Consider the following 23134-nt stretch of genomic DNA (forward strand, 5'->3'; position numbering starts at 1 on the left):
TCTCTCTCTCTCTCTCTCTCTCTCTCTCTCTCTCTCTCTCTCTCTCTCTCTCTCTCTCTCTCTCTCTCTCTCTCGATGTGCTCCATGGCTGCCGTTTTATCGCCTGGTCATGTCATTCTCCAGCACCATGTGAGTACTCTCACTTTTGATTGGTTGTTTAAAGGCAGACTCAACTGTTTTACATCTTGCACAGCTTGGTGACTGTCTCCTTACGGATATCAAATCAAATGTTATTTGTCACATGCGCCGAATACAACAGGTGTAGACCTTACAGTGAAATGCTTACTTACAAGCCCTTATTAAAACCTCTCTGGGATAGGGGTCCGGTGAAACTGGAGAGCGTGCAATTCAAATAAATAATCATAAACATTATGAATATTAAACATTTAAGTACATACAAGTGTCTTATATCGGTTGAAAGCTTAAATTCTTGTTAATCTAACTGCACTGTCCAATTTACAGTAGGCTTTACAGTGAAAGCATGCCATGCGATTGTTTGAAGACGGCGCCCCACATCAAAATATTTTCCACCGGCACAGGTTTCATAAATTCACAAATAGCGATTAAATATTCACTTACTTTTTCAAAATCTTCCTCTGATTTGTCATCTAAAGGGTCCCAGCTATAACACGTAGTGTCGTTTTGTTAGATAAAATCCTTATTTTTATCCCAAAAGGTCTGTTTAGTTGGCACCATCGATTTGAGTAATCCACTCGTTCAACATGCCAAGATAAGAATCCGAAAATCTACCCCTAAACTTTGTTTCAACAAGTTAAAATACGTTTCTATTAACTCCTCAGATACCAAATGTAATCAAACTATAATACAGAAAGAATTATGTTCAATAGGAATCCGATTTTAGCAGGTGCGCGTTGTCTTCATGGCGCTCGCACACACAAATTTCCAAGTAGGTGTCCTTGTACTAAAACTCATTATTCTTACTCGTTTTGGAAGAAACAAGCCTGAAACCTTGAACAAAGATTACTGACACCCAGTGGAAGTCATGGGAATTGCATCCTGGGAGGTAGATTTCATTATTTCCCTATACTTTCCATTGTAAGAGCATGGGCTCTCAAAAAAAAAGATATTGTTGGTTTTTCTTTGGATTTTCTCCTACCATATCTATTGTGTTATAGTCTCCTTCATTATTTTAACATTTCTACAAACTTCAAAGTGTTTTCTTTCCAATGGTACCAATTATATGCATATCCTGGCTTCAGGGCCTGAGTAACAGGCAGTTTACTTTGGGCACGTTAGTCAGGCGGAAATTGAGAAAAATTGACCCGAGCCTGAAGAAGTTTTAACCAACAATGCAGTTTTCAGAAAAATACAAAAAAAAGATAAATAAAAGTAACAAATAATTAAAGAGCAGCAGTAAAATAACAATAGCGAGGCTATATACAGGGGATACTGGTACAGAGTCAGTGTGCGGGGGCACCGGTTAGTCGTGGTAATTGAGGTAATATGTACATGTAGGTAAAGTTATTAAAAGTGACTATGTATACATAATAATAGTAGCAGCAGCGTAAAAGGGGGGGGGGCAAAGCAAATAGTCTGGTAAGCCATTTGATTAGATGTTCAGGAGTCTTATGGCTTGGGGGTAGAAGCTGTTTAGAAGCCTCTTGAACCTAGACACTGGTACCGCTTGCCGTGCGGTAGCAGATAGAACAGTCTATGACTAGGGTGGCTGGAGTTTTTGACAATTGCCATACCAGGCAGTGATGCTCTCAACCTGCTCCACTACAGCCCCGTCAATGAGAATGGGGGCGTGCTCGGTCCTCCTTTTTTGGTAGTCCACAATCATCTCCTTTGTCTTGATCACGTTGAGGGAGAGGTTGTTGTCCTGGCACCACACGGCCAGGTCTCTGACCTCCTCCCTATAGGCTGTCTTGTCGTTGTCGGTGCCCCCGCACACTGACTGTTGTGTCATCGGCAAACTTAATGATGGCGTTGGAGTCATAAGTGAACAGGGAGTACAGGAGGGGACTGAGGGGCCCCTGTGTTGAGGATCAGCATCCAGAGGGAGGTGTTTAGTCCCAGCGTCCTTAGCTTAGTGATGAGCTTTGAGGGCACTATGGTGTTGAATGCTGAGCTGTTGGATAGCATTCTCACATTTACATTTTTATTTTATTTAACTAGGCAAGTCAGTTAAGAACAAATTCTTATTTATAATGACGGCGTACCGGGGAACAGTGGGTTAACTGCCTTGTTCAGGTGCAGAACAACATATTTGTACGTTGTCAGCTCAGGGATTCGATCCAGCAACCTTTCAGTTACTGGCCCAACACTCTAGCCGCCGCTAGGTGTTACATAGGTGTTCCTTTTGTCCAGGTAAGAAAGGGCAGTGTGGAGTGCAATAGGGATTGCATCATCTGTGGATCTGTTGGGGCGGTATGCAAATTGGAGTGGGTCTAGGGTTTCTGGGATATTAGTGTTGATATATATGTCACCAACATATTGCTAAGTCCAACTTTACATATTGAGTTATCATTTCAAATTATCCTGGTGAAAATATTTCAGGCATAACAATCTGGCATTCTCTTTTTCTCTCTCTCCTACTGTTCGTTCCTCTCTCTCTCTCCCCTATCTCTGTCCATCCTTCTTTTTTCCCTCACTGTCCTTTTACTTTCTTCTCTTTCTGTCCATCCCTCTTCTCTTCCCTCCTTCTTGTCCTTTTCCTGTATCCTCTTTCTGTCAACCTTTTTTTCTCTACTCCTCTCTATCCTTTTCCTCCTGCTCTCCTCCCTGTCCTTTTCTCCCTCTCCTCATTGTATTTTTCCTTTATCTCCTCTATCTATGTCAACCACTTGTTTCTCTCCGCTCTCTGTCCCTTTCCTTTTTCTATCTCTGTCCATCCCTCATTTTCTCCCTATCTCTGTCCACCAGTCCAAGGAGGAGCAGTCTCAGATCACCAGTCAGGTGACTGGGCAGATCGGTTGGCGTCGCGAGGGCATCAAGTACCGTCGCAACGAGCTCTTCCTGGATGTGCTGGAGAGCGTCAACCTGCTGATGTCTCCACAAGGTAATACCGATGTGTGTCGAGTTTGTTTTGCAGCAAGGACATTGTAACGCTGCTGTACTGAAACAAATCAACGAAGACAAACGTACACTAGACTCGGGTCTTGGGCCTTGAGTTAATACATTTTATTGGACATGTTTAAAATGCGTATAGAGGTGACTCATTCATGTGAGGACAACACTAATTACATGAAAAATTATAGAGAATTTTAAAAAACAATGAAGTCTATTGACTTATTTCGATTATGGTCCTCGTTATCATGTGGGCAACAAGAATGGACAGTTTGGGCAAGACTGGCTGTGCATTGGGCATTTCAAAGGCACTTCAAATTCAATACAATTGGAAAATACATACAATACAGTGATCTCCAAAAGTATTGGGACAGTGACACACTTTTGTTGTTTTGGCTCTGTACCCCAGCGCTTTGGATATGAAATGGTACAACGACAGACTGGTTGAAGTGCTGACTGTCAGCTTTAATTGGAGGGTATTTTAATCCATATCGGGTAAACATAGTCCACCCAAATTAAAGGGACTGAAAGTATTGGGACAAATTCACTTATGTGTATTAAAGAGGTCAAACGTTTCAAGCTTGTGACTACAAACTTGTTTGATGCATTTTCTGTTTGTTTTGGTTGTTTCAGATTATTTTGTGCCCAATAGAATTGAATGGTAAATGTATTGTAAATAAGAATAGAATCTGTTTCTAAACACTTCTACCATTAATGTGGATGCTGCCATGATTACGGATAGTCCTGAATGAATGAGAAAGTATCATACCACTAAGACATGCTAACCTCTCACCATTAGAATAGCATGGTAGGTTAGCATTTTTTTGTGGGGGGGATGATAGTTGTGCGTCTCACTTTCTCACTCATCATTATTCACTATCTGTAAACAGATAGTGTTTAGAAAAATGTAGAAGTGTTTAGAAAAGTATTCTATTCTTATTTACAATAAAAGTGACTCTGAAATGACAAAATACATTATTTAACTTTAATTTACATTTGGCATAAAATAATCTGAAACGCAACCAAAACAAACAGAAAATGCAACAAGTTGTAGAGTCACTAGCTTGATGTAATTATTGAATATTAGGAATATGGGACCAAATACTAAACGTTTGCTTACTTTAATAAACATATAAGTGAATTTGTCCCAATACTTTTGGTTCCCTCAAATGGGGGATATGTACAAAAAGGGCTGTAATTTCTAAATGGTTCACCCAATATGGATGAAATTGACTGTCTGCACTTTAACCTCATAGTCATTGTATCGTTTCAAATTCAAAGTGCTAAAGTGCAGAGCCAAATTAACCAAAAATGTGTCACTGTCCCAATACTTTTGGAGCTCACTGTATTTACACACTATACAGTCACCTAGACTAGACAAGGTCAGTGATCTCCAATGATCTATCAAGTTTCTTCAAGTGCAGTCGCCAAACCATGAAGTGCTATGATGAAACTGGTTGTCATGAGGACCGCCACAGCAAAGGAAGACCCAGAGTTACCTCTGCTGCAGAGGATAAGTTCATTAGCGTTACTAGCCTCAGAAATTACAGCCCAAATAAATGCTTCACAGAGTTCAAGTAACACACATCTCAACATCAACTGTTCAGAGGAGACTGCGTGAATCAGGCCTTCATGGTTGAATTGCTGCAAAGAAACCACTACTAAAGGACACCAATAAGAAGAAGAGACTTGCTTGGGCCAAGAAACATGAGCAATGAACATTAGACCGGTGGAAATCTGTCCTTTGGTCTGATGAGTCCAAATTTGAGATATTTGGTTCCAACCGCCGTGTCTTTGTGAGACACAGAGTAGGTGAACGGATGATCTCCACATGTGTGGTTCCCACCGTGAAGCATGGAGGAGGAGGTGTGATGTGTGGGGGTGCTTTGCTGGTGACACTGTCAGTGATTTATTTAGAATTCAAGACACACTCCAGGCTGTGTAAGGGCTATTTGACCAAGAAGGAGAGTGATGGAGAGCTGCATCAAATGACCTGACCTCCACAATCACACGACCTCAACCCAATTCAGATGGTTTGGGATGAGTTGGACCGCAGAGTGAAGGAAAAGCAGCCAACAACTGCTCAGCATATGTGGGAACTCCTTCAAGATTGTTGGAAAATCATTCCCCGTGAAGCTGGTTGAGAGAATGCCAAGAGTGTGCAAACTGTCATCAAGGCAATGGGTAGCTACTTTGAGGAAGCTAAAATGTTAAATATATTTTGATTTTACACTATTTTTGTTTAACTCTTTTTTGGTTACTACATGATTCCATGTGTGTTATTTTATAGTTTTGATGTCTTCACTATTATTCTACAGTGTTGAAAATAGTAAAAATAAAGAAAAACCCTTGAATGAGTAGGTGTGTACAAACTTTTGACTGGTACTGTATATCATTTTTGCATTGTAGTTTCAGAAAATGTCCACAATATATCTGCAGTAATAATGGAATGATAGTGTGTCACAGTATTACTTATCCGACAGAGCGATTTCCACTAGATAACACAGCCAGAAAGTCAGACGGCGGGAGAAATCAATAGGCCAATATCACAGCCAATCATTCCACTATTACTGCAGATTTATACTGAACAAAAATATAAACGCAACATCATGTCCCATGTTTCATGAGCTGAAATAAAAGATCCCAGAAATGTTCCAAATGCACAAAAAGCTTATTTCTCTAAATTTTTGTGCAGAAATTTGTTTACACTGTAACTCAGTAAAATCTTTGAAATTGTTACATGTTACGTTTCTATTTTTGGTTCAGTATATTATGGAAAGAAGGTGCTCAACCGACGTGAGAAGAGGTGCAACCTACAAATGTGTAGACGTCATTGGGCGGGAGAAGGCTCGCTCGCCATAAAAAATACCTAGTTTTATTAGACAAGTTTAAAAGTTTGACGTTTCGATAAGTTCATATAGGGCATGGGGAGGAGAATTAGGGAGAAAACTCTTCCGCTGGTGGTGCTAATGAGAGACACAGTGTGGTAGACCATGCAGGTTAGTGCTCAGAGTGTGCTGTGCTGTGGTCAATGTCTCCACCTAGTGATAAAATACAGAAGTGAAACCAGTAAACAACAATTGGAAAACCGGACAAGCTTTTTGTCAACTGCAGTAGGTGTAATTGACATATAAGCACTACTATGTAATATATGTTGAATATGTTGGGTATTGAAAAATAAACAACAGGGCTAAGCAAAACTAGGGACAACAGCAGTAAACGTCAACAACGTAGGCAAAGAAGTCTAACAGCTGGTTTGGACAACAGTTAGTGAGCTAGTAAGCTCCCTCCATGTGTAAACAAGAAGTACAAATAGGGGGGTTGTCACTGGATCAACAAAGGGACCTTTGATGTTTGTCAAGTGCTGTAGGAAGTTGTGCTCTAGGAACATCCATGAGTTTACTCTCAGCTTGATTTAACCATGTCTGATTGTAGCCCTTTGCTCTGAATCTTTCTTGGAGTTCATTCTTTCTTCTGTTGAATGTGCTTTAACTCATGGATGTTCTTAGAGTACAACTACTGAGAAAGCCCACGAGCCCTAGAGCCAGACCTCCTATCCAACTGGTCACTACCTACACCCCACAAAGTCCAGAACTACTAGGCATCATTAAAAAGCAGTTGGCATATTCTACGCTCAGACTCGGCTCTAGGTAATACATTTCAGCCTACCGTAGAGCTAAAAACATTAAAGACAGTGTTGTCCAATCCGACATCAGCCAAGGCGCAAACAAGACCAGCCTCCTGCATATTCCCCCCGGCAACTACAAGTGTGCCAGTACACAAAACATATGAAAAGTTTCTCACACCGCAGATCGGGTCGAGACATAAAAATCAAAAGTACCATCAATTGTAATTCTCGCGATGGGATCTATGGGATTCGCTGCCCGTGCAGCTTATTTTACGTAGGAGAAACTTCAAGGGAGTTACACACACCAGCTTTGACACTCATCGAATATGGCAGGGCTTGCAAAACATTACACACCAGAAAGGGAAGCACAGCCGAGAGCTGCCCAGTGACACGAGCCTACCAGACGAGCTAAACTACTTCAATACTCGCTTCGAGGCAAATAACACTGAAACATGCATGAGAGCACCAGCTGTTCCGGGCGACTGTGTGATCACGCTCTCCACAGCCGATGTGAGTAAGACCTTTAGACAGGTCAACATTCACAAGGCCGCAGTGCCAGACGGATTACCAGGACGTGTACTGCGAGCATGCGCTGACCAACTAGCAAGTGACTTCACTGACATTTTCAAGCTCTCCCTGTCCGAGTCTGTAATACCAACATGTTTTAAGCAGATCACTATAGTGCCTGTGCCCAAGAACACTAAGGTAACCTGCCTAAATGACTACCGACTCGTAGCACTTACGTCTGTAGCCATGAAGTGCTTTGAAAGGCTGGTCATGGCTCACATCAATACTATCATCCCAGAAACCCTAGACCCACTCCAATTTGCATACCGCCCCAACTGTCACGCCCTAACCTTAGAGAGCCTTTTTATGTCTCTATTTGGTTTGGTCAGGGTGTGATTTGGGGTGGGCATTCTATGTTTTATTTTCTATGTTTCTTTAGTTTTATGTTTTGGCCGGGTATGGTTCTCAATCAGGGACAGCTGTCTATCGTTGTCTCTGATTGGGAACCATACTTAGGTAGCCCTTTCCCTCCTTTCAGGGTGGGAAGTTAACTTTGTTAGTGGCACTTAGCCCTGTAAGCTTCACGGTTGTTTATTTGTTTCTTGTTTTGTTGGCGACATTTTATAATAAAAAGAAAATGTACGCTCACGACGCTGCGCTTTGGTCCACTTCCTTTGACGTCCGTGACACCAACAGATCCACAGATGATGCAATCTCTATTGCACTCCACACTGCCCTTTCCCACGTGGACAAAAGGAACACCTATGTGAGCATGTTATTCATTGACTACAGCTCAGCGTTCAACACCATAGTGCCCTCAAAGCTCATCAATAAGCTAAGGACCCTGGGACTAAACACCTCCCTCTGCAACTGGATCCTGGACTTCCTGACGGGCCGCCCCCAGGTGGTAAGGGTAGGTAACAACACATCCGCCACGATCACCCTCCACACAGGGGCCCCTCAGGGTTGCGTGTTCAGCCCCCTCCTGTACTCCCTGTTCACTCATGACTGCACGGCCAGGCACGACTACAACACCATGATTAAATTTGACGATGACACATTAGTGATAGGCCTGACCACCGACAACAACAATACAGCCTACAAGGAGGAGGTCAGAGACCTGGCCGTGTGGTGCCAGGACAACAGCCTGTCCCTCAATGTGATCAAGACAAAGGAGAGGATTGTGGACTACAGGAAAAAGAGGACCGAGCACGCCCCCATTCTCATCTACATGGTTGCAGTGGAGCAGGTTGAGAGCTTCAAGTTCCTTGGTGTCCACATCACCAACAAACTATCATGGTCCAAGCACACCAAGACAGTCATGAAGCAGGCACAACAAAACCTATTCCCCCTCAGGAGACTGAAAAGATTTGGCATGGGTCCTCAGATCCTCATAAGGTTCTACAGCTGCACCATCGCGAGCATCCTGACTGGTTGCATCACTGCCTGGTATAGCAACTACTCCGCCCCCGACCGCAAGGCTCTACAGAGGGTAGTGCGAACGGCCCAGTACATCACTGGGGCCAAGCTTCCTGCCATCCAGGACCTCTATACCAGGCGGTGTCAGAGGAAGGCCCTAAACATTGTCAAAGACTCCAGCCACCGTAGTCATAGACTGTTCTCTCTGCTACCGCACTTCAAGCAGAGAGAACAAGTCTAGGTCCAAGAGGCTTCTAAACAGCTTCTACCCCCAAGCCATAAGACTCCTGAACATCTAATCAAATGGCTACCCAGACTATTTGCATTGCCCCCCCCCCCCCCCCCCTCCCCCTCTCCACACCACTGCCACTCTGTTGTCATCACTTTAATAACTACCTACATGTACATACTACTTCAACTAACCGGTGCCCCCGCACATTGACTCTGTACCGGCACCCCCCTCTATATACTGTTAATTTTTACTGCTGCTCTTTAATTACTTGAAACTGCACTGTTGGTTAGGGGCTCGTAAGTAAGCATTTTACTGTTGTATTCGGCGCATGTGACTAATACAATTTGATTTGATTTGACACTAGAATGTGTGAGCACCGAAGTGCCATTTGACGTGCTGACCCCAACAGCCCAGTGGCCTTCCATTTCAAAGAGAGGGGACAGTAAAAACAAACGGGGTGGCGATGTTGACAAAATTTCCAGAGAGATATACTGGATCCATTCCTTAGATACTTTAATCCCCAGAGTTCTTAATCTAGAGAAGGACTATAGTATGCTTTTGTGAAGGGCCCCATCCTTTTGTTGGTCCAGTGACACCAACAAAAATCCAGCGTAGCACCTTTTTAAGTTTACAAACATTTTATTGGTTCTGCAATGTTAAAAATCCAATAACAGGGTGTGGAAACCATTTTTTCCCCCAATTACAACTTTTGATCTGGTTAATTCTTTTTTTTGTAAATTACATTTTAACACCCTTTTTCCCCCAATTTCGTGATTACGATCTTGTCTCATCGTTGTAACTCCCCAACGGTCTCGGGAGAGGCAAAGGTCGAGTCATTCGTCCTCCGAAAACATCTGCCAAGTCGCCCTTCTTAACACCCGCTCACTTAACACGGAAGCCAGCTGCACCAATGTGTCGGAGGGAAACACCGTTCAACTGATGACCGAACCCCAGGCTGTAGTGACGGCCCAACCCTGCGATGCAGTGCCTTAGACCGCTGCGCCACTCGGGAGGCCAATTGCAATTGGGAATTATTTAAGAAAAGTGTAAGGGTGTCAATATATTTGGCCGCAACTGTATATATGACTATGTATGCATATTTAGCAGTGTGGTGTAGTGCCGATGTGGCCACTAGAGGCCGCCACCCGTCTGTTTTAATGTTTGAGAAAGCTTCTCTTCTACTATAAATTGTTCTATACCTCATAAAACACTCCCTGACAGCTCTCCTGAACCAGTTACCTACCTTCCGTGTTTCTCCGTGGTAACCTCGCCCTCTCTCCCTCTTCTCCAATCAGGCCAGGTGCTGAGCGCCCACGTCTCGGGCCGCGTGGTGATGAAGAGCTACCTGAGCGGCATGCCGGAGTGCAAATTTGGAATGAACGACAAGATCGTCATCGACAAACAGGGCAAAGGGGGCGCCACCGAGGAGGCGGCGGGCAAGAGGTAAGGGGGCAACCGGTGTCTCCGACTTTGGACGTTTAGGTTCGTACCACCCTGCATCCCACTGCTGGCTTGCTTCTGAAGCTAAGCAGGGTTGGTCCCTGGATGGGAGACAAGATGCTGCTGGAAGTGGTGTTGGATGGCCAGTAGGAGACATTATTTCCTCTGGTCTAAAAATATATACATCCCAATGCCCCATGTCAGTGATTGGGGACATTGCCCTGTGTAGGGTGCCTTCTTTTGCATGGGACGTTAAATGGGTGTTCTGACTCTCTGTGGTCGCTAAATATCCCATGGCACTTATCGTAGGGGTGTTAACTCCAGTGTCCTGGCTAAATTCCCAATCTGGCTCTCATACCATCATTGCCACCTAATCATCCCCAGTTTCCAATTGGCTCCATTAATCCCCCCTCCTCTTCCCTGTAACTATTCCCCAGGTCGTTGCTGTAAATGATGTGTTCTCAGTCAATGATTTTTGCAGATGTCACTGTCCGAGAGTATCAAACAAGATATCACAACAAAAACAGTGGGCTAGAAATATACATATAGAAGTAGATTAGAATATAGATTAGAATAATCTGTAGAATAGAGATAGAAAGGCACCTGATCTGATTCAATTAAGCTGTGCACAGCTCTTGTATTTCCAAGGGGGCAGAGGTGCTTAATGAGTTTTCACAGCTACGCTCCATAGAACTCTCACCCCAGTAAGCTGTTGAATTCGCCAATAGGAAATAGCCTAAACTCTCGAGGAAGCTGACTGACGGCCCTTTGCTGGTGCCTGCAGCTATGCCGTGAATTAAGCTAGCCTGAGTGCCAGTCTGTTTGTGCCGTCATGCCTACTCTGGCACTCATTGTCATGCCAAACAGTGTTTGGCTTGCCAATGACATCAATGGAGTTGGCAAGAACACAACAGATCCGGGACCAGGCTAGAATTGAGCTCCTGTACTGTACATTTGGTTTTAAAAATACTTTTGTACTGCGATGTTTGTTTATGCTCATTGAATGTTTTGTAAAGCCTTGAACATCTTGATTTTTTTTAAGTACCCATAATGATCAAAGCGAAATGGGCCACTGACACTGTCAAGGACTGAATTGCTGCTGAAAAGACTAAGATAAAACTGTAAAATGGAAAACTTTAAATCATTCTCTAAAGTGTTTTCACATGCTTCTTGTCCAAAACACTGATTGGGAGGTGAATACATTGTTTGTGTTCCAAATTGCACCCTATTCCCTATAAAGTGCACTACTTTTGACCATATTTTTACGCAGCCATCGTAACCAAGTCATCATGCTGCAACTGCATCACATGGCTTGTTACTTTGTTCTTCATTTTCCATCACCTTTTTTATGACGTTTTTCTTTCCTGGCGTTATGTTTATAGTGCTAAGATTTTAAGTGTCAATGTCAAGCGGTGTTTTTTCCCTTCTTGATTCGTGTTTTGATTTTCTCCCTCTCTCTGTGCTGGACCTCAGTGATTTGGGGGGCAGGTAGCGTACATCATTCACTCGGGTCAGACTGCTCTCTCCATCCTCAGTCTGCCTCAGTCTGCCTCTGTGTGTGTCTGTCTTGTCTGTCCATTGTTTTGTCTACACGGGGGTTGCGTTCAGTACAGAGCAATGTTATGTGTCTGATTTTCTGACTTGTAGATCTGGACATGTAGTGTTCATAATCTATCATTCAAATGTTGCATCCTTCTGAACGCAACATGACATGCAAGTCAGACTGACCAGGCAGTTAGTGTCTGGCTGGTATGCCTCTACCGCTTTGTCTATCCGTTGTGTGTGTGTGGATTTCAGTATGTTGGGGCTCAGAGTGTGCATCTTCATTGAAATTCATACTCTTCGTAAATTTCTGTTAATCGTTAATCTCACTGTCATCTAATGTCTGTGTATTATGATTAGGATTGGTTTCTACTCCTTCAGTGTGTGTGTCTATGTGTGGCCCTCTTGTCCCCTCTAAACACCTCGCTCCCGCTCTCCCTCTCTCTCTCCTTTATCTCCCTCTCTCTCTCCCTCTCTTTCTCTCTATCTCTCCTTTATCTCCCTCTCTCTCTTCTTTATCTCCCTCTCGCTCCCTCTCTCTCTCTCCTTTATCTCCCTCTCTCTCCTTTATCTCCCTCTCTCTCCTTTATCTCCCTCTCGCTCCATCCCTTTCTCCCTCTCTCTCCTTTATCTCCCTCTCTCTCCTTTATCTCCCTCTCTCGCTCCATCCCTTTCTCCCTCTCTCTCTTTTATTTCCCTCTCTTAGTGGCGGTGGTGGCGGTAAGCAATCCATAGCTATTGACGACTGTACATTCCACCAGTGTGTGCGTCTCAGTAAGTTTGACGCTGAGCGCAGCATCAGCTTCATTCCTCCGGACGGAGAATGTGAACTCATGAGGTAACGACCTTGTGTGATACAGACACACAAACACACGCACACACACATGCACACACACATTCACACAAAGGCTATGTCTTTACGTGTCTGTTTTGTGTGTGTGTGTTTTCCTCTTCTTCTCCACAGGTACCGCACCACCAAGGACATCATCCTACCCTTCCGTGTCATCCCCCTTGTCAGGGAGGTGGGCCGCACCAAGCTTGAAGTCAAGGTGGTCATTAAGTCCAACTTCAAGCCCTCGCTTCTGGCTCAGAAGATTGAGGTATGGCTACAGAGGGATATAGGGGTACCAAGTGAGCATAGAGCTTTGGACACAGTACCTGACCAGGTCGTGGTCATCATGGTCAGGTAAAAGTCCTGAAATTACACACTTTTGTAGTAGTGCTCAACATAGCCATTTGGGATGCACCCTTGGTCTTACCCATAAACTAATGAATGAGTGTTTGTAGATGGGGAATGGGTCCACTGAACTGAATGTCTTTTTCTATGTTTTTACTACCCAGGTGCGCATTCCCACCCCTCTCAACACCAGCGGGGTCCAGGTGATCTGCATGAAGGGCAAGGCCAAGTACAAGGCCAGCGAGAACGCCATCGTCTGGAAGTAAGTTTTCCTCACTGTCGTTCTCAGGTTATCCGTACCAGGGCCCTGTTTATTAGGGCTCACATTGGGAAAACATTACGCAACCGGGGGGAAAAAATGGAAAATAAGTGGTTCTTATTGGACAAGTCCAGGTAGTCCCTCCTTGTTTCAGTCAATTTTTACTGTTTTGTACCTGATGAACTCCACACAGGTTAGGCGCCAGCCTGAGAAATGTGTACGCTTCACAGTCGTCTATAAACTACTGACCGAAAAAAGTTGTTAATTGCGCCACTGGTTAATTGGGGACTTTATTCACAACACCAGGGCCCTCAGAGCTGCAAACTCTTGTTGTTTTTATCAACTAAGCCAGGCTTCGATCTTGGCTTAAACGGATGCTAATTCAGCAGCAACATCAGCCTTCACTAACCACATTGTTGACCTCACCTTAGCCGACGTGAGCTAATTTTTGCCAAGTTGAGCATAACTCAAGTATAACAGCCCAGACATAATGCCCAATTCAAGGGGATTGTTAACCCCACCCACAACGATCCAGAGGAAATCGGTGGAAAAAGTGAAGGTGTCTGAATACTTTCCGAATGCACTGTGTGTGTATATACAGTTGAAGTTGGAAGTTTACATACACTTAGGTTGGAGTCATTATCTACTTTGTGCATGACACAAGTAATTTTTCCAACAATTGTTTACAGACAGATTATTTCACTTATAATTCACTGTATCACAATTCCAGTGGGTCAGAAATGTACATACACTAAGTTGACTGTGCCTTTAAACAGCTTGGAAAATTCCATAAAATGTTTATAGACGACTGTGAAGTATAAACACCATGGGACCACGCAGCCCTCATACCGCTCAGGAAGGAGACACGTTCTGTCTCCTAGAGATGAACGTACTTTGGTGCGAAAAGTGCAAATCAATCCCAGAACAACAGCAAAGGACCTTGTGAAGATGCTGGAGGAAACAGATACAAAAGTATCTATATCCACAGTAAAACGAGTCCTATATCGACATAAACTGAAAGGCCGCTCAGCAAGGAAGAAGCCACTGCTCCAAAACCGTCATAAAAAAAGCCAGATTACGGTTTGCAGCTGCACATGTGGACAAAGTTCGTACTTTTTGGAGAACTGTCCTCTGGTCTGATGAAACAAAAATAAAACTGTTTGGCCATAATGACCATCGTTATGTTTGGAGGAAAAAGGGGGAGACTTGCAAGCCGAAGAACACCGTCCCAACCGTGAAGCACGGGGGTGACAGCATCATGTTGTGGGGGTGCTTTGCTGCAAGAGGGACTGGTGCACTTCACAAAATAGATGGCTTCATGAGGAAGGAAAATTATATGGATATATTGAAGCAACATCTCAAGACATCAGTCAGGAAGTTAAAGCTTGGTCGCAAATGGCTCTTCCAAGTGGACAATGACACCAATCATACTTCCAAAGTTGTGGCAAAATGGCTTAAGGACGACAAAGTCAAGGTATTGGAGTGGCCATCACAAAGCCCTGACCACAATCCTAGAAAATTTGTGGGCAGAACTGAAAAAGTGTGTGCGAGCAAGGAGGCCTACAAACCTGACTCAGTTACATCAGCTCTGTCAGGAGGAATGGGCCAAAATTCACCCAACTTATTGTGGGAAGCTTGTGGAAGGCTACCCGGAACGTTTGACCCAAGTTAAACAATTTTAATTTTCAAATACTAATTGAGTGTATGAAAACTTCTGACCCACTGGGAATGTGATGAAAGAAATAAAAGCTGAAATAAATCATTATCTCTACTATTATTTTGACATTTTACATTCTTAGGATCACCACTTTGTTTTAACTGACCTAAGAGGGAATTTTGACTAGGATTAAATGTCAAGAATTGTGAAAAACTGAGTTTAAATGTATTTGGCTAAGGTGTATGTAAACTTCTGACTTCAACTGTATATATATACAGTACCAGTCAAAAGTTTGGACACACCTACTCATTCAAGGGTTTTTCTTTATTTTTACTATTTTATACTTTGTAGAATAATAGTGAAGACATCAAAACTATGAAATAACACATATGGATTCATATAGTAACCAAAAAAGTGTTAAACAAATTAAAATATATTTTAGATTCTTCAATGTAGCCACCCTTTGCCTTGATGACCGCTTTGCACACTCTTGGCATTCTCTCAACCAGCTTCATGAGGAATGCTTTTCCAACAGTCTTGAAGGAGTTCCCACATATGCTGAGCAGTTTTTGGCTGCTTTTCCTTCACTCTGCAGTCCAACTCATCCCAAACCATCTCAATAAGGTTGAGGTCGGGTGATTGTGAAGGTCAGGTCATCTAATGCAGCACTCCATCACTCTCCTTCTTGGTCAAATAGCCCTTACACAGCCTGGAGGTGTGTTGGGTCATTGTCCTGTTGAAAAACAAAGAGTCCCGCTAAGCGCATACCAGATAGGATGGCGTATTGCTGCAGAATACTGTGGTTGCCATGCTGGTTAAGTGCCTTGAATTCTAAATAAATCACTGACAGTGTCACCAGCAAAGCACCCCCACACCATCACCTCCTCTATGCTTCACGGTGGGAATTACACATGCAGAGATGATCCGTTTACCTACTCTGCGTCTCACGAAGACACGGCGGTTCGAACCAAAAATCCCAAATTTGGACTCATCAGACCAAAAGACAGATTTCCACCGGTCTAATGTCCATTGTTCATGTTTCTTGGCCCAAGCAAGTCTCTTCTTATTGGTGTCCTTTAGTAGTGGTTTCTTTGCAGCAATTCGACCATGAAGGCCTGATTCACGCAATCTTCTCTGAACAGTTGATGTTGAGATGTGTCTGTTACTTGAACTCTGTGAAGCATTTATTTGGGCTGCAATTTCTGAGGCTGGTAACTCTAATGAACTTATCCTCTGCAGCAGAGGTAACTCTGGGTCTTCCTTTCCTGTGGCGGTTCTCATGAGAGCCAGTTTCATCGTAGCGCTTGATGGTTTTTGCAACTGCATTTGAAGAAACTTTCAAAGTTCTTGACATTTTCCAGACTGACTGACCTTCATGTCTTAAAGTAATGATTGTAACGGCAGCCTTCCTCCTCTTCACGAGAAGAGAAGGTGTAGCAGGGATCGGACCAACACGCAGCGTAGCCAGTGCTCAACATGTTTAATAAAACGAAACTGTGAACACTTACAACAATACAAAATAACAAATGTGGCAAACCGATACAGCCCTATCTGGTGCAGAGAAAACACAAAGACAGGAAACAACCACCCACAATCCCCAACACAAAACAAGCCACCTAAATATGATTCCCAATCAGAGACAACACAAAACACCTGCTTCTGATTGGGAACCATATTAGGCCAAACATAGAAACAGACAAACTAGACACACAACATAGAATGCCCACCCAGCTCACGTCCTGACCAACACTAAAACAAGCAAAACACACAAGAACTATGGTCAGAATGTGACAATGATGGACTGTCGTTTCTCTTTGCTTATTTGAGCTGTTCTTGCCATAATCAGTCCCTCCAGGATTCCACGATTCTGCGATCGCATAATTCAATGCAAAATCAAACAATCCGTGCATATTATGCGAGAGCTCGCAATTTTGACCAATTCCGCGCTTTTAGCACATAAAAGGGTCCATTCAAAAGCGGGTTCGTAATTTTGACCAATTACCTCACTGTTACCGTGGAAAAATTCAGCTACACGTCAATAAAGTTTCCCCCTGTCAGCGTATTCACGTGCGAAGATGATGGGTGATTGTTGATGCCAACAAAAATAACAGCTAAGGACCGTGCGAAGCAATTTCCAAATGTTTTTGGAAACTAGAGAAAGTCGACAATCAACAGTCACTTCGAAGCACAACTGTTCATTGAAATGCATTCCAGGTGACTACTTCATGAAGCTGGTAGAGAGAATACCAAAAGTGTGCAAAGCTGTCATCAAGGCAAACGGTGGCTACTTTGAAGAATCTCAAATGTAAAATATATTTTAATATGTTTAACACTTTTTTTGGTTACTACAGGATTCCATGTGTGTTATTTCCGGATATTCGATTAACCATGCCCATCCCTAGTGTGTGTGTGCGCACGTGCCTGTGTTTGTGCTGTGGAATGGTCTTAACTGTGTGTGGCTATGTGTGTCTGCAGGATCAAGCGTATGGCAGGGATGAAGGAGTCTCAAATCAGTGCCGAGATCGAGTTGCTGCCCACCAACGACAAGAAGAAGTGGGCGCGCCCTCCCATCTCCATGAACTTTGAGGTGATTAGGTCTTTTATTTCCTTTACACAGTCACCTCTACTGTAGCTGGGTTCCAGATCAGTGTGTGTTGTATTACCAACTCCTATGGTTGAATGACCCAGGTGTGATAATGTTTCTGGCCTGTCAAATGGGCTCCCCAGTGGCACAGCCGAATAAAGCACTGCATCTCCATGCTAGAGGCGTCACTACAGACACCCTGGTTCGAATCCAGGCTGTATCACAACCCGCTGTGATTTGTCCCATAGGGTGGCGCACAATTGGCCCAGTGTTGTCCAGGTTTGGCCGTCATTGTAAATCAGATTTAGTGCTAAACTGACTTGCCTAGTTAAATAAAAAAACAATACTGAACTCTCTCCCAGGTGTAATTATGGTTCTGTTATGGTCTCCCAGGTGCCATTTGCGCCGTCCGGACTCAAGGTGCGCTACCTGAAGGTGTTCGAGCCCAAGCTGAACTACAGTGACCACGACGTCATCAAATGGGTGCGCTATATCGGCCGCAGCGGCATCTACGAGACACGCTGCTAACCGCCACCTCACAATCGGGTGGAAAGAGGGGCGCAACAGGGAAGAGGCTGGAACAAGGGAGGGAGCGAAAGACCACAACATGGGACCGTTTCTTTCAGTCTTTTTTCCCCCTGGGCTGGCTGACAAATTAAAAAAATCTATATATTGAAAATTGTTATATTATTAAACGCGTATATGTATAAATAATGCAAACATCCTGTGAAGTACAAAAAAGACCATCTGCATCTAAAGGGTATTTTCCCCTTTTTAATCTAAACAAAAAATCCATTCCACCCCATGATATGTTGTCTACTATTCCTGTACTACCCATCTATTCCCCATGGCACTGAATTAGTGGACGACTGTACCCCTTGCCCATAACCACAGATCTAGAATCAGATTACGCACCATACCCTCAATCCTAATGTATTAGGAGGATAAAAAAAAGTATCTGACCATGTATCATTGGCTTAGGAGTAACTGCTACCCTCCCTCTCTTGATGCTGGCGTAGGAGTGTGTGTGTCGCTCTTCTGTTCTCCTGTAGCAACTAACGTCTCCTGTCCCACCTCTCTCTCCCCAGCCCTGCCCCTGTATCTGTATATCTAACCGGTGGAGTCACTCTTTAGCCTAGTGTGTAGTTTTCAGCAGTATGTAGTGTAGATGCATCCATTTAGTGTCATGCCATTTCAATACATTTTATACGTTTTGTTATTTTAACACCCAGCCTTCCCCGAGTATTTTAGTCATGAATCGTCTTGTGTTTTTGTATTTAGTGCTTTGTCGTGCTTCTCTAAAGCTCTCTGGCCACCATTCCATCGCGCTCTCTCACTGTCTTATCCCACACCCTTAGTCCCCCTCTACTATTTCCAATAGCTGGTGGTGTCATTGTTATTATGATTCCTCTTGACACAGATATAACAAGGACGATTTTTTGCTGTAGTTCCTGTCGTTTTCTGTCTTAAGTTCTGCAGAGATTCCTTCTGTGTGACCAAAATTGTCAGTTTTAGGAACAAAAAAAATGTAGCGATGACAATAGATGGGACACATCAGTCTATGAATATAAATATATATAAACACATTTCTATATTGTATGAATGGTAAAAATGTGCTATTGAGCAGAGCCAGTTGTTACGGTCTCAATGGTCTGCTGTTAGTGGTGGTGTTTGTGTAGGAGACTCAGTTGAGCGGATCTCTCTCTCTGTGTGTGTGTGTGTGTGTGTGTGTGTGTGTGTGTGTGTGTGTGTGTGTGTGTGTGTGTGTGTGTGTGTGTGTGTGTGTGTGTGTGTGTGTGTGTGTGTGTGTGTGTGTGTGTGTGTGTGTGTGTGTGTGTGTGTTGCGTTGCTATTCTTCCCCAGGACCACGATCTGCTCAACATGTCTCAGGAACCTGAAATTATGGCTGCAAATTCCCAGTTCTGATCCCGACTGGAATTCTGACCCTCCCATACGCTTTACATTAGCATGGGTGTATTTCTTGACCAGTTAAAGGGATAGTTCACCCAAATTACAAATTAGTTTCCTTACCCCGTAAGCAGTCTATGGACAAGGTATGACAGCCACATGCTTTGGTTTAGTTTCCCTGGCACATGCAAATATTTTAGCATTTGTGGCACAAATCCCATTCAAGTCATGGGACCGATATTAGCATTTGTCGCGCATCATGTTCAAATCAATCTGACATCCATTTGGACATGATGCATAAAAAATTATAATGTCGGTCCCATGACTTCAATGGGATTCGTGCCACAAATGCTCAAATATTTGCATGTGGAAACGGTGCCAAGGAAACTAAACCAAAGCATGGCTTGCTGTCATACCTTGTCCAAAGACTGCTTACAGGGTAAGGAAACTCATTTGTAATTTGGGTGAACTATTCCTTTAAGCTTCAATAATCCCCTATATTCCATGTGCACTGATTTCCCCCACCCATACAAAAATAAATATTGTTTACAACTGAATTTTGAAATCAGTTTAATGAAGGGATTTGGATATGGAACAATGGTGTGTGTGTCACCAGAGAGAGAGAAATGGGTTGCGTCCCAAATAGTACATTACTTTTAAAGGTGCAATTTGGGACAGAGACAGTGAGTGAGTGTTCAACTCAACTCGGCCTACTGGACTTGGACTGCCTGCATTTCAAATGAACATTTTAAAATGTTCCACCTTTCTGACAATGAGTGCGGCTTCAGAGAGTGTTCCTCTTCCTCCCATATTCCTTCTAGTTCAATCATGGCTATTGTGTGTATTAAACAAAGGCTATCAGATTGTCTGAGCATTTGCAGTTGCAACAAACACTCAGTGTGACACTACATCAAGTTTCCATTCTTTTTCTCGGGCACTACGTTCTACCAATGAACACTAAAAGCGCTTCTGCTATCTTCTGAAAACCCCTATCTCTCTGGCTGTCTGTAATTGCACACTATTCTCAAAATCCTATGGGCCCTGGCCAAAAGTAGTGCACTATATAGGCAATAGGTTGCCAATTCAGACCTAGTCTCTCTCTGGTCAATGCCCACTATGTCATGCCACACCCTGAGAGATGGGGGGGGGGGGGGGGGGGGGTCTTGACCCTCTGCTTCAATGTTTCCATGGGCTCCATTTGGTAACTATGTGACTGTCAAGGTAATCCCAATAAAAAGGTGTAACCAATGGAATTCTGTCTATCAACTTATTTCTGCAGCAGAATAGTTAAGTTTCTGTCTTGCAGTTACAGCGCTTTCAGAAAGTATTTGCACACCTCGACCTTTTCCACATTTTGTCGTGTTACAGCCTGAATTTAAAATGGAATAAAATGAGATATTTGGTAACTGGCCTACACACAATACCCAGTAATGTCAAAGTGTAATTCTGTTTTTTTTCTGTTTTTTTTTTCAAATGAATTTATCAAAAGCTGAAGTATGTTGAGTCAAGTATTCAAACCCATTTGTTATGGCAAGCCTAAATAAGATTAGGAGTAAAAATGTGCTTAACAAGTCACAAGTTGCATGGACTACCTCATCTGTACCACACACATACAATTATCTATAAGGTCCCTCAGTCGAGCAGTGAATTTCAAACACAGATTCAACCACAAAGACCAGGGAGGTTTTCTAATGCCTCGCAAAGAAGGGCACCTATTGGTAGATGGGTAAACATTTAGAAAAAGCAGACAATGAATATCCCTTTGAGCATGGTGAAGTCATTAATTAAACTTTTGATGGTGTATCAATACACCCAGTCTCTACAAAGATACAGGCGTCTTTCCTAACTCAGTTGCCGGAGGAAGGAAACCACCCAGGGATTTCATCATGAGGCCAATAGTGACTTTAAAACAGTTAAAAGTTGAATGGCTGTGAGTAACACTGATAATGTGGCAAAGCCATTCATTAACTTTTTGTCCTGAATATAAAGTGTTATGTTTGGGGAAAATCCAATATAACACATTACTAAGTACCATTCTCCATATGTTCAAGCATAGTGGTGGCTGCATCATGTTATGGATATGCTTGTAATCATTTATTTTTTGAACCTTTATTTTATTTAACTAGGCAAGTCAGTTAAGAACAAATTCCTATGTACAATGACAGCCTACACCGACCAAACCCAGATGACACTGGGCCAATTGTGCGCCACCCTATGGGACCAATCACAGCAAGTTGTGATACAGCCCAGGATCAAACCAGGGTCTGTAGTGACACCTTTATCACTGAGATGCAGTGCCTTAGACTGCTGCGCCACTCTGGAACCGAAATTCATTAAGGATTGGGGAGTTTTTCAGAATAAAAAAGAAACGGAACGGAATGAAGCTAAGCACATGCACAATCCTAGAGGAAAACCTGGTTCAGTCTGCTTTCCACCAGACACTGGGAGAGTAATTCACCTTTCAGCAGGACGATAACCTAAAACACAAGACCAATTCTACACTGGAGTCCCTTACCAAGAAGACCATGAATGTTCCTGAGTGGCCGAGTTACAGTTTTGGCTTAAATCAGCTTGATTTGACAAGACCTGAAAATGGTTGTATAGCAACGATCAACAACCAATTTGACAGAGTTTGAAGAATTTTGAAAGGAATAACGGGCAAATGTTGCACAACCCAGGTGTGTAAAGCTCTTAGAAACTTACCCAGAAAGACTCGTAGCTGTAATTTTTTTTTACAAACCTTAGAATGTTTCCTCCACTTTGACACTTAGACTGTAAACTGTCCTTCCAGACTCACATTAAACATCTCTAATCCAAAATGTAATCTAGAATCGGCTTCCTATTTCGCGAACAAAGCATCCTTCACTCATGCTGCCTAACATACCCTCGTAAAACTGACCATCCTACCGGTCCTTGACTTTGGCGATGTCATTTACAAAATAGCCTCCAACACTCTACTCAACAAATTGGATGCAGTCTATCACAGTGCCATCCGTTTTGTCTCCATAGCCCCATATACTACCCACCACTGCGACCTGTACGCTCTCGTTGGCTGGCCCTCGCTTCATACTCGCCGCCAAACCCACTGGCTCCAGGTCATCTACAAGTCTCTGCTAGACTTGTAGATGACCGCGCCTTATCTCAGCTCACTGGTCACCATAGCAGCACCCACCCGTAGCACGCGCTCCAGCAGGTATATCTCACTGGTCACCCCCAAAGCCAATTCTTCCTTTGGCCGCCTCTCCTTCCAGTTCTCTGCTGCCAATGACTGGAACGAACTGCAAAAATCACTGAAGTTGGAGACTCATATCTCCCTCACTAGCTTTAAGCACCAGCTGTCAGAGCAGCTCACAGATCACGTCACCTGTACATAGCCCATCCAATCTACCTCATCCCCATACTGTATTTATTTATTTATCTTGCGCCTTTGCACCCCAGTATCTCTACTTGCACATTCATCTTCTGCACATCTACCATTCCAGTGTTTAATTGCAATATTGTAATTACTTATTTATTGCCTTACCTCCCTTATCCTACCTCATTTGCACACACTGTATATATACTTTTTCTACTGTATTATTGACTGTATGTTTATTTATTCCATGTGTAACACTGTGTTGTTGTATGTGTCGAACTGCTTTGCTTTATCTTGGTCAGGTCGCGGTTGTAAATGAGAACTTGTTCTCAACTAATCTACCTGGTTAAATAAAGGTGAAATAAAAATGTAAAATATATTTTTTTAAGTATTGTG

General features: G+C 43.2%; 1 protein-coding gene across 3 annotated transcripts in view; it reads left to right on the forward strand.

Moving 5' to 3' along the window:
• LOC139547557 (AP-2 complex subunit mu-like) overlaps window positions 1–20636 on the forward strand; it is a 46462-nt gene extending 25826 nt beyond the window's left edge. For 2 of the 3 annotated variants that reach the window (XM_071356449.1, XM_071356450.1), the window contains exons 6-13: window positions 2887–3022; window positions 10112–10259; window positions 11730–11744; window positions 12505–12636; window positions 12763–12898; window positions 13140–13237; window positions 17367–17478; window positions 17869–20636. In XM_071356449.1, the coding sequence (XP_071212550.1) occupies window positions 2887–3022; window positions 10112–10259; window positions 11730–11744; window positions 12505–12636; window positions 12763–12898; window positions 13140–13237; window positions 17367–17478; window positions 17869–18003 (912 nt within the window). In that variant the 3' untranslated portion in view covers window positions 18004–20636. The remainder of the gene's footprint in view (window positions 1–2886; window positions 3023–10111; window positions 10260–11729; window positions 11745–12504; window positions 12637–12762; window positions 12899–13139; window positions 13238–17366; window positions 17479–17868) is intronic. The other variant, XM_071356451.1, reaches the window with a different exon arrangement.
• Window positions 20637–23134: the final 2498 nt, after the last annotated feature.

This window comes from Salvelinus alpinus, chromosome 21 (assembly GCF_045679555.1).
Source record: "Salvelinus alpinus chromosome 21, SLU_Salpinus.1, whole genome shotgun sequence".
Lineage (NCBI taxonomy): Eukaryota > Metazoa > Chordata > Actinopteri > Salmoniformes > Salmonidae > Salvelinus > Salvelinus alpinus.